This window comes from Chiloscyllium punctatum, chromosome 37, assembly GCF_047496795.1.
Source record: "Chiloscyllium punctatum isolate Juve2018m chromosome 37, sChiPun1.3, whole genome shotgun sequence".
NCBI classification, from domain to species: Eukaryota; Metazoa; Chordata; class Chondrichthyes; order Orectolobiformes; family Hemiscylliidae; genus Chiloscyllium; species Chiloscyllium punctatum.
The window spans coordinates 2178765-2191644 of NC_092775.1; the positions used below are offsets into that span (position 1 = coordinate 2178765).

Below are 12880 nucleotides of genomic sequence, written 5' to 3' on the forward strand. Positions count from 1 at the left end.
GTGGCGTTATGGGGTAAATCAGTCAATGGGAGAACAAGCTGGAAGGATTGTATGCTTTACTCTTGCTCCTAAGGGTCAAAATACCACTACAACTCACTCGGATCCTTCTCCATCGAAAGCTTCAAATTTTAAAATTTAACCTGAAAATTTTCTGCACCAATGTGGACTGGAATGACATTACGATAACACCAACTTCAATGCTTGTAGTGTCTATACTATGGTAAAACAAAGAAACATAGAAAACAGGAGCAGAAGGAGGCCATTTGGCGCTCTGAGCCTGATCCGCCATTCAATCTGATTATGGCTGATCACCCAACTCCTGTTCTCACTCTTTCCCCATATCTATTGATGCTTTTGGCCCCTGTGCAGTGTCCAATTCCTTCTTGAAATCATGTAATGCTCTGGCTTAGCTTGCTTTCAGTGGTAACAAAGTCTTCAGGCTCACCACGCTGGGTGAAGAAATTTCTCCTCATCTTAGTCCTAAATAGTTTACCTGCATTCTTAACCAACGTGCTGCATAGAAAGACTATCAAAGTAAACTGCCATCAGACCAGGCAATATGATGTTTGAAGAGATAACCAATAGCTTAGTCAAACAGTAAATTGAAGCATATTTTAAACTACAAAAAGTCAAAGTTCTTTGTCAGAATAATGAAGATTTACAATGAGATAGAAAAGCAGCATAAGATGGTAATAGCCATCTGGACCAACAGCCATTACAGGAAGGTGACTGAATGGTGACCAAGATCAGGACCTTGACATTTTTGAACAGGAGGAGTAACTCCAATAACAAATGATGACATATGGCCAGTACGGATAAAGAGAACAAATTATAGATGGAGATAAGAGATAAAAAAGGGCAGTAAATGCTAATTAGAATAGTTCACAGGCCGTCTAACAATTCTTATGCTATTCAATAGGTTATCAATCAACAAATAAAATGAGCTTTTAGCTAAGAAAATGCAATACTGTTAATATAGACTGGACTAATCAAAATCAACCAAGATTGCTTGGAGGAATGAGTTCACGGAATACATTCAAGATGATTCCCTCACATAGTATGTTACAACACTAGGGAGAGACTGTTTTAGATTGCATTGTGTGTGATGGAACAGGGTTTATGAACGATCTCAGTAAGGCACTTTGTATGGGAGAAATTATCATAATCCGATGAATTTCACATATTGAGTTTGAAAGTTATATTTGAGCACTAACTTGAGGTCAATTATAGAGGTAAGGAGGTCAAGTTGCCTAAAAGTAGAGTGGGAAAGTGAGATTAAAAATATATCTACGGGTTGTTCTGTTATAATTCGACAGTTGTGTTCCTCTGCAACCTTGCAATATAGAAAATAGCGCGATAGGAAGCCGCTACAGAAAATTATGCTGTAGAAGACCACTAACAGAAAATAGTTATACCCGTTCAGAAGAAAATTTGCATTATCCAAACAACTTCCACAACTGGTGAATCGCATCATAGCCAATTTATGCATATTCTAGCAGAACGACCTGTACACTTGAACAATGATGGACTTCTTTTTAAAATGGCATGATTCTCAATGAACACATTCTTCTGACAAACTAACTCCATGGGAAAACTAATTTGTTTGTGGCTACAGGTCAAGATGGTATTAGGTTAGAAGAGAAAACTTAAAGCAGTAGGCCCAAAGATAGGCAGTGTTTCAGATAACTGAAATGGAGCACCAAAGGGGTAATAAAGTAGAGCCAACAGCAGCAGACTGAATAAAAACATTAAAATACAAAAAGAGAGAGAAGCAAAAATAAACTTATTTCTTCTTATAATTTCTTCTATCCCAGCCTCAAAAGAGAAAATAAAGAAATGGCAGAAAAATAAGTTAAGCATTTTGGCACAGGAGAAGACAAAGAATATACCAGGAACAGAGAGAAACCAAAGGCCTATATCAAATGAGAAACATAGAGCAAATAACATTACTAAAGAGGAACATATTAAAACAAAATGAAATGGTGTTGCAACAAAAGAAGAGGTTGAACAGTTCATCAACTTTTATCAATACCTTCCACCCCGACCTCAAATTCACCTGGACCATCTTGGACACCTCCCTACCCTTCCTGGACCTCTTCATCACCGCCTCCAGCGACTGACTAATCACAGACATCTATTACAAGCCCACCAAATCCTACAGCGACGGAGACTACACCCCCTCCCATCCTACCTGCTGTAAAAACGCCATCCCTTATTCCCAATACCTCTGCCTCCACCGCATCTATTCCCAATTCTACATCAGAAAGTCCCAGATGGCCATCTTCTTCCAAGATTGCAACTTCCCTTCCCACGTGGGTGACGATGCCCTCCAGCGCACCTCCTCCACTTTACCCCACCACCACCCTTGAACCCCACCCCTCCCAAAGCAACAAGGACAGAACCCCCCCCAGTCCTCACCTTCCATCACCAACCTCTGCATACAATGCATCATCCTCCACCACCTCCAAACAGACCCCATCACCAGAGATATACTTCTGTCCCCACCCCTATCAGCGTTCCAGAGAGACCATTCTTTCCACGACTCCCTCGTCAGGTCCATGCCTCCCACACCAGCCCATACCTCACTCCTGAGGACTGGAGGATAGCATGAGGACCGGAGGAGAGCAAATGTGGTTCCCTTGTTCAAAAAGGGTAGTAGAGACAACCCTGGTAATTACAGACCAGTGAGTCTCACGTCAGTTGTTGGTAAATGTTGGAATAGGTTATAAGAAATAGAATTTATAACCATCTAGAAAAGAATAATCTGATCAGGGACAGTCAGCACGGTTTTGTGAAGGGTACGTCGTGCCTAACGAATCTTATTGAGTTCTTTGACAAAGTGACCAAACAGGTAGATGAGAGTAAACTGGTTGATGTGGTGTATATGGTTTTCAGCAAGGTGTTCGATAAGGTTCCCCACAGTAGGCTATTATACAAAATGTGGAGGAATGGGATTGTGGGAGACACAGCAGTTTGGATCAGTAATTGGCTCGCTGAAAGAAAACAGAGGGTTGTAGTTGATGGAACATGTTCATCTTGGTGTCCAGTTACTAGCGGCGTACCGCAAGGGCCAGTGTTGGGTCCACTGCTTTTTGTCATTTTTATAAATGACCTGGATGAGGGCTTAGAAGGGTGGGTTCGTAAATTTGCAGAAGACACTAAGGTCGGTGGAGTTGTGGATAGTGATGAAAGATGTAGTAGGTTGCAGAGAGACATAGATAGGATGCAGAGCTGGGCTGAGAGGTGGCAAATGGAGTTTAATGTGGACAAGTGTGAGGTGATACACTTTGGCCGGAGTAATCGGAATGCAAAGTACTGGGCTAATGGTAAAATTCTTGGGAATGCAGATGAGCAGAGAGAGCTCTGTGTCCATGTACACAGATCCCTGAAAGTTGCCACCCAGATTGACAGGGTTGTTAAGAAGGCATACAGTGTTTTGGCCTTTATTAATAGAGGGATTGAGTTCCGGAACCAGGAGGTTATGCTGCAGTTGTACAAAGCTCTGGTACAACCACACTTGGAGTATTGTGTACAGTTCTGGTCACCGCATTATAAGAAGGATGTGGAAGCTTTGGAAAGGGTGCAGAGGAGATTTACTAGGATGTTGCCTGGTATGGAAGGAATGTCTTACGAGGAAAGGCTGAGGGCCTTGAGGCTGTTCTCGTTAGAGAGAAGAAGGTTGAGAGGTGACTTAATAGAGACATACAAGATAATCAGAGGGTTAGATAGGGTGGTCAGGGAGAGCCTTTTTCCAAGTATGGGGACGGCAAACACGAGGGGACACAACTTTAAAGTGAGGGGAGATAGGTATAAGACAGATGTCAGAGGTAGTTTCTTTACACAGAGAGTAATAAGGGTATGGAATGCTTTGCCTGCAAAGGTAGTAGGTTCGCCAAGTTTAAGTGCATTTAAGTCGTCATTGGACAGGCATATGGACGTACATGGAATAGTGTAGGTGGGATGGGCTTCAGATTAGTATGACAGGGCGGTGCAACATCGAGGGCCAGAGGGCCTGTACTGCACTGTAATGTTCTATGTTCCTGGCACTTTACCTTGCCACCGCAGGAAGTGTAAAACCTGCATCCACACCACTCCCCCTATCTCCGTCCAAGGCCCCAAGGGATCCTTCCACATCAGTCAGAAATTTACCTGGACCTCTCCAATGTCATCTACTACGTCCGTTGCACCCGGTGTGGCCTCCTCTACATCGGGGAGACAGGACACCTTCTTGCAGGTTGTTTCAGAGAACATCTCTGGGACACCCGCACCCACCAATCCCACCATCCTGTGGCTAAACTTTTCAACTCCCCCACCCACTCTGTCAAGGACATGCAGGTCCTGGGCCTCCTCCATCACCAAACCGTTACCACCCAACAGATGGAGGAGGAATGCCTCATATTCCACCTTGGGACCCTGCAACCACACGGGATAAATGTGGAATTCAACAGCTTCCTCATTTCCCCTCCCCCACATTATCCCAGTCCCAAGCCTCTAACTTGGCACCACCCTTCTGACCTGCCCATCACTCCCCCCTCTGACCAATCACCTTCTCCCTCACCTTCATCCAGCTATCGCTTTCTTAACCACCTTCCCCCCAACTCCACCCCCTCCCATTTATCTCTCAGCCCCCGGCTCACAAGCCCCATTCCTGATGAAGGGCTCATGCCTGAAACGTCGATTCTCCTGCCCCTTGGATGCTGCCTGACCTGCTGACAAGATTAATTTCTGGGATGAGGTTTGTCCTATGAGATCGAGTAGAATGGCCACATACTATAAACAGTTAAGGATAATAAAACTTGGCCTTACTGAAACATTTAGGATTCTGAAAGGACTTAAAAAGGGTAGATGCTGAGAAGCTACTCATCCTGCCTGTTCTGAACAGGAGTCATATCAGACTTGAAATGTTAACTTGGTTTCTCTCTCCACAGGTGCTGCTAGACCTATTAAGATTTTTCAGTATTCTCACCGAACATAACCTCAGGGTAAGGGGACAGAAAGTTTCAGGACAGAAAATTTCAGACCATGGTTTGGCGAAATCTCTTCAGTTGGTTATGAAACGTTAACTCTAATTTCTCTTCACAACTGATGCCATACATGCTGAGTTTTTCCAGCAATTTCTGCTTTTGTTTTTGCTTCCGATTTTCAGCATCTGCAGTTCCTTTGTTTTTTTGGAGAAGTGAGCAACAGATGCGCTATTCAATGGAAGGGCTGCTTTTAATAGACCCTATTTCATTGACTAGGTAAAAACAAGGGTAGCAGATGCTGGAAACCAGGGTCTATATTAGAGTGGTGCTGGAAAAGCATAGCAGGTCAGGCAGGATCCTGCTTCTCAGATGCTGCCTGACCTGCTGTGCTTTTCCAGCACCACTCTAATCTAGACACTATTTCATTGACAACAAAGGCATGAAATTGAGAATCTAGTTTATTTTAACCTTTGTGCAAAACTTCATTATCAGTGAGGAAAAATCAACACTTATTTACCAGTATCAGAAGTCAGCAAAGTAGTATTTGAATAGACAAAAATCTGTAAAACTATGCAGAAAGAGGGACTGGAGTGGAATCGAGAAAACTCTTAAGAGAATTCATACCAGTCTCAAAATTTTAACTGTTTCTCTCTCCATAAATATTGTCAGATCTGCATCCGCATTAATTTGCTTCTATTTTCTTGGAACGTGACAAGTCAGATTGGGGGCATTAAATAAATTGTGCAATAAGAACTCTGCCCACACGAGGTAGCTGTGAAATTACAAAAGTCAACACAAGGGGATTCCAAAGGGTCACTCGACCCAAAATATTAACTCTCGATTTCTCTCCACAGATGCTGATGTTCCTGCTGAGCTTTTCCAGCAATTTCTGCATTTGTTTCTCATAGCAGGGGATGTCTGACAGATCAATAGAAGTCCTCTTTGAAACAGGAACTCATGTTTAGGATTCAACAGCCTTGTCAAAATCTAGGCCTTAGAGTTCTGAAACTGACTTCTTCCTCCAGGATACAAGTGAGGCTGACAACACACCGAAATCATTGGGTTATGCGAAGATAACTCACAAACACCAGGTTTCAAAGAGGGGTTTTATCATTCCACCTGTCTCAATGTAAAGTCGGATACTTTCTGCTTCAACAGGTATATCCAGACTGCAGCAGAAAGGCATCCTTTACATTTTGGAGTTTTCTACTACACTTGCCTTTACAGTTTGTCAAAAAGGTAACTGGGTTGGAAGACAAGAACAGTGCCCTCCTCCCCATTTCCTAAAGAATACTAATTATAAACCCTTTTGTATAAATTCCCACAAAGTGGGCGCAATTACAACACTTAAAAGACATTTGCGAAGTACAGGAACAGGAAAGGTTTGGAGAGAAATGTGCCAGGATCAGGCAGGTGGGACTGGTTTAGTTTGGGGTTATGTTCGGCATGGACTGGTTGAACGAAGAGCCTGTTTCTGTGCTATGTGACTCTACACAATGAAAGGATAAGCAATATTTCAAATCCAAACATGGATGTCAGTTTTGTCAAAATTTGCATTCACCAGTCTCAACTTTCTCCCTACATGGAGGCATGCTTCTCAGGGATGGCATGGTGGCTCAGTGGTTAGCACTGCTGCCTCACAGCACCAGAATCCCAGGTTCAATTCCAGCCTCTGGCAACTGTCTGTGCAGAGTTTGCACATTCTCCCAGTGTCTGAGTGTGTTTCCTCCGGGTGCTCCGGTTTCCTCCCACAGTCCAAAGATGAGCAGGTCTGGTGAATTGGCCATGCTAAAATGACCATATGGTTAGATGCATTAGTCGAAGGGAAATGGGTCTGGGTGGGTTACTCTTCGGAGGGTTGGTGTGGACTGGTTGGGCCGAAGGCCTGTTTCCACACTGTAGGGAATCTAATAAAAATAATAACCTTAAGATAATATCTAGAAGCAGGTATAGAAGATACCTAGAATCATAATGAAATTCATTTACTTTGCAGTTTGACTCAATTTGCTCTTCATAAAATGAAGCATAATCCTACAATATAAGGCTCAGCTCACTGTAGCACCGGGTCTTGCTTTCTCACATACAGTAAACTGTGTCTAAATCTAAAGCATACCCATTACATCAGAAGATTATTTGAACTAAGGATCACTGTAATATCACCATTACAAAACAAAAACAGCATATGCATCATTTCACTGGCACACATCTGCACTTCGTGCATTGTTATACCTTCAAAGAATTTGGGACAGAAATAACAAAATAAATAGAACTGCCAGAACCAAATAAAACAAAGTGCTAGAATAACCGAACTTGCAAAAGGAAAAGATAGTTTCTGATATTGTGTTTCACAGATCCAGTCTACTGTTAAATAATAAATTATTCTTCCATTGTCACCAAATGGAAAACCAACTTAAAGACTTAGTGGCATATAGTTTGCTTGAGTGACATCAGCAAAAGAATAATAGGAACCTACATTTTGCCCATATTTGGATCAATGCGATTTCAATAACTTCATAATTCACCAGGACCAATCACATCCATCAGCACACAGATTTCAGGGATAATTCTGTCCACATTCATCAACTACAATACCTATTTTTATACCCACCCATTGGGACAATTTTAATCATGCTGCAAGTCAGAAAACTGACAAGGAGCAATGTTGATTTAAACACTAATCATCTTCAAGGAATACTCTACTGCCGTTGATTTTACCCTCCACTGAACATCAGTAATGTTAGACAGGATGCAAAATCCATCAATTCAACCCTCTCCTATGGATTTTCCAAATGCTAGAACAGGTTAAAATTGCCTTCCTTTCTTCTACCCTTTTGAACCCTGTTCTTGTAGCTCCTCCTAATACATTTGCTCAGGGTCCACAAGGAAGCTGCTTGTTGGAAACAAATGAGCATCACCAATGTGTTCTGTATCTCACAATCAGAGTGCAGCAGCAGAAATGGTGATGATTTTCCCTCTCAATTTGCAAAGATGATTTCTCCTACTCAACACTTTCCTTGATCTCAGGTTGTCCCAAACTGTTTTTCAGCCAATTAAGAATGTTTCTAAACTGGAATCAACTTTGCAGGAAATGAGACAGTCAATTTGTACACAGCAAGATCCCAATAATGGCAATGAGATAACTGACCAGATAATCTTAGTGATGTTGGTTGAACTATAAATATTGGCCAGGACACAGGAGGTTTCCTTGGTCGTCTTCAAATTTGTATTACAATATCTATTACATCCACTCAAGGGGACAAATGATGCTCAGGTTAATATTTCATCAGAATTTTCTTCAAACACAAAATTCTGAGGAATACACGATTCAAGGATACGGAAATTTCATGAAGTCAAGTCAATCCAAATGCATTAAGAGGTTTATGGGTTCACTGTTCATACAATATTGGAAGATACTAGACACATGTGCTCTCCCTGTACATTTCAGTTCCTAGGGATTTCCCCAGTCAGCTAGATGGATAATCTAGAGAGCTAGTAACAACAGATGATATCATCAGGGACAATCCCAACTAAGTCCGAGTATGGTCATTGGTCTACTTTGAAGCATTAGATAGTCTTCACTGTCTAGTCACTAGGAACAGAAACAATGGCTGATTTTTAGTTTTGCTTAACGCAACAAGGTCAGCCAATTATGGCATGAAAACACTGCATAAGACACCAAATAACAAGCACAGAGCAGTGAATCAACGCCAGCGCCTTTGCCAGTCCACCAGCCAGACAATACCACTGGAATTTGTAAGTACTCCTGAAGTGTGTGCGGTCCAGCATCATTCTGAGTTAACATTTGTCATTTCTTTTGCAAAATGCCAATATGCAACAATTGCCAATCCTTGCAGTTACTTTTGAAGCTCTCAAATTCTGACTGGAAAGAAGTTTTTAATTACTTCTCTTTATGGCCAGTCTTGCATTCAAAACTTCATCAGAACCCATAAACCTCTCAATTCAGCTGGAGAAGTCTGGTCAATGGGTCTCTGGGGTGTTGGGTAAAGCTTTACCTGTGCATCTGTTAGTTCTTCTGTGCCCTGTGAAGCTTTTGCTGTAGACTGTTCTTGTTCGGAATTATCCCCTGGAACAACACTTTTCCTTTTACCTTTCTTCTTCTTTTCAGTTGGCGTTGGGCCTTGCTCTTTGCTACAAAAGAAGTTAAAAATTCTTAGTGAGTCTTTGTTTTAATAGAATCATAGACAGTTTATAGCGTGTAAGCAAAGACAATATATCTGAATAACCCAGAATCAAACCAGGGCTTGGGAATAATTGCATTGTGTCAGCACTGTGACTCAGTGGTTAGCACTGTTGCCTCACAGCGCCAGAGACCTGGGTTCAATTCCACCCGGGTGACTGTCTGGGTGGAGTTTGCACATTCTCCCTGTATCTGTTTGGGTTTCCTCCGGCTGCTCCGGTTTCCTCCCACAGTCCAAAGATGTGCAGCCTAGATGGATTGACCATGCTAAATTGCCCATAATGTCTAGGGATGTGCAGGTTAGATGGGTTAGCCATGGGAAATACAGGATGACAGGGATAGGGTCGGAGGGCAGATCTGGGTGAGTTGCTTTTCAGAGGGTCAACGTGGACTTGATGGGTCAAATGGCCTGTTTCCACACAGTATGGATTCTGTGCATAATGCAGTACTGCTCTGGAATCTCAAAGTGGCCATGGCTCAGTCTTAGTATTCTAGCCTCTTTCAAATAGTTGCACCAAAATGAGGTGCCAAATGGCGTTCTTCAGTGCACATCATTTCATGTTTCAATTAGTCAATATGGTTTGAGCTAAGTCCACTTTGCAATAACTCGCATTGTTATAACACCTTACACAGTAAAATGCCACAAGATGCTTCACAGTAATGTTATCCACCAAGATTTGACAGCCACACAAATATTAAGACAGGTGGACCAAAAGCTTGTTCATAGAGCTAAGTTTCATGGAGTAACACACAGGAAGAAGGCAAGGTTTGGGGATGAAACTCTGGATATTATTAAGAAAGAGGCAGCTTGCAGTAAAGTGCAGAGAAATTAAAATCAGGAGATGTACAACAGATCAGAAATGGAGGAGAACGATGTGGAGCATAAACGCTAACATGGACCTAGTCTGTAATCTATATCAGTCATTGTGCTATAACGCGCGTTTCATTAACGCAAATTCGCTATAACGTGATTGACAAAATGACAATACAGTTTCTAAAGCGCAAACTTTTAAAATGTGTTGGCTGTAACACAATTACAGCACCAACTTTTTAAGCCCAATTTTTCTGTAATGCAGGGTTGCACAAGAACACAACAATCGTATTTCAGAAGACCTAAGTATGACTAATTAAAACTTGATACTCAGTGTTCACTAATAGGGACTGATCTTTAGTAAAATATCTTTATGAACTTTACTTGGAATTATACTCAGTACCTTCAGTTTGAATAAAAAGGTCCTGGAAAATCAACAGTATTGTGGATTGCAAGCAGATGACAACAAATTGTTAAGGGGACAAAGAGGTTTTAAAGATCTAAGAATTTCAATACAGAGAAACCTCTATTATCCGAATATCAATCATCCAAATTTCGGTTTATCTGAAGGAAATCGGGAGGTTTTGATACAAACACTAAATCAAAGAGCTGTTTCCAACACGATTGCGCCTTTTGTTTCCAATGATTAAAAACAAACTTGGCTTACTGAAATGTTGCCGAGACCAGTCCTGGACATGATGGGATACCAGGCACCATCTCCACATCACTGACTGCCTGCCCTCTCTCTCTCTCCCCACCCCACCTTCCCTGGAGTTACACACAGGGCTGTAGCCTAAACCCCACCCCCCACCCTTCCCCAGATAATCTCTCCAACATTGTCCTGTATGGGGCAAAGGTGGAACTTGTCAAAAAGTTGCAGTAAAAATGTGTGCGCACACACGCTATTTGGAGACTCACCTCCCCAAAGGCGGCAGTAGCCTTACTGCCAGGTGGGAGGAGTGGGGGGGGGGGGGGGGGGGGGGGGGTGGTGGTGGTGGTTGCTGGTGGAGACAGGGTGGGGATGGGAGGAGGCAACATCAACAGAGGGGGGAGGGAAAGCAGTTGGGTCGGGGCAGAGGCAAACAGGGGGGCATGGTTGGAAGGGTTTGGGGGGGGGGGGGCAGCTGAGGGCAGACTAGGTGGTGCAGTTGGACGGTGTTGGGGCAGACCAGGTTCGGGGGGAGGACAGGGGCAGGGTTGGATGGGGTTTGGGGGCGGACTGGGTGCAGGGGCAGACGGGGTGAGACGGTCGGACATGGGCAGGTTTGGACAGGGTTAGGGGTGAGCACGGTGGGTGGAGGTGAGGGCACATTGGGGCATGGGCTCACGCGTGGTGTGCTGCTGCCTAGTCTCCTGAACAGGGAGAAGACATAGCAAATGCGCGCTGCGTCAATCCTGTTGAACTGCTGCAGGTCCTTTACACTCAACTTTGTGTCTGCTCAGAAACAAACCCTGAGAGAGGGTGCAGGCAGAGCGAGGTAAAAGAAAACTTCAGAAAACTCAGAGCCCCAGAGGAGAGCAACTGAATCAATTAACCAAATAATCAATTATCCAAATGAAATACATCCCACCCATCTTGTTCAGATAATCGAGGTTCCTCTGTACATTGGATGTTTCTGTTTCAGAGTGTGCTACTTATCTTCATACAAAAAGCTTATTAACTAAAGTAAATTACACACAGTAACCTTGTTGCGGGATTCAGGGCACCAACTGCAAGAGTCTGATAAAGTCATCAGAAAATTCTTACTCCAATTTATTGCTCACAAAATCCAAACTCAATCTCTGACAATGAACCAGTTTTTAAAACATGTAGATACTTCCACATTTTTCCAATCTTCTCTCCTAATCGTTTCACCCTTGATCTAGTTCCATATTGCCTGTCCCATTGAAACTGGACGAAGTTCATCAGAATTATTTCTAACCATGACAGTACAAAAACTTTGTGCAGTGTCCCTTGTTTAAGTGTCCTATACTTGCTGAAAGCATTAACAATCTGAAACAGTAATCAGGAGAGGACCTTGTTTAATTCTCCATAACCTAGGAAGCACCTGATGTGCAATTATGAGGGTGTTTTCAATTTTATTTTCATTCATACCATCCACGTCACGGCTGACACCAAACTGAGACCAGACTCTAGCTCAAAGTAGAGACTTGGCTGGCCTCAATAACTTGGAGCCAAACAACAGATATAATCGGCAAGTAATAAGAATAAGAAAGAATTGTTCTTGGGATGAGGGCATCAATGACAAGGCCATTCTTAACTATCCTTTGAAGAGAGTTGCGTCATGTTTAAACTTTAACTTGGGTGAAACACATCCATAGTACTTTTAGTCATCGAGGGTTATGATCTAACAATAATGAAGGAACGACAACAGATGTTGTTTGAGAGGAATGGCAGTCAGATTAGTAGGGAGAGGATGGTGCCCAGTCCAGCAGAAAGGATACACTGGGTCAGGGCCCAGAGGGTATAAGGAGTGCAGGGAAGGTATAGATGTAGGTTTGTTAAGTTGAACTGTATGTCTGTTCAATAGTTATCCAGGAGTTAATTTTTGAAACTGTTCAACTTTTTCTGAGTAACTATTTACTTAACTGATTTAAGTGGATACATTTGTAGGGTTCGGTGCGCAGGGGAACTGCCTACCAGAATCTTCATTCCCTCAGAGTAATTTCCTCAGAATCTGCAATGTCAAGAATCCCAGAGTCCCAGTACACAACTCCCATTTAGGCTGCGAGAACAACTATCTGGTCATCAGAAAATACAGGCCAACATATTTTTCGGCTAAGGTGGTATGTAGGGTAACTAGGGAGAGAATAGGGCCCCTCAAAGATCAGCAAGGCAGCCTGTGTGTGGAACCACAGAAAATGGGGGTGAAACTAAATGAATATTTTGCATCACTATTTACAGTG

General features: G+C 42.8%; 1 protein-coding gene across 6 annotated transcripts in view; it reads right to left on the bottom strand.

Annotated features, from left to right (window-relative positions):
- chd6 (chromodomain helicase DNA binding protein 6) overlaps positions 1-12880 on the bottom strand; it is a 255925-nt gene that overhangs the window by 139276 nt on the left and 103769 nt on the right. For all 6 annotated transcript variants that reach the window (XM_072556108.1, XM_072556107.1, XM_072556109.1 and 3 more), the window contains one exon: positions 8978-9113. In XM_072556108.1, coding sequence (XP_072412209.1) covers positions 8978-9113 — 136 coding nt within the window. The remainder of the gene's footprint in view (positions 1-8977; positions 9114-12880) is intronic.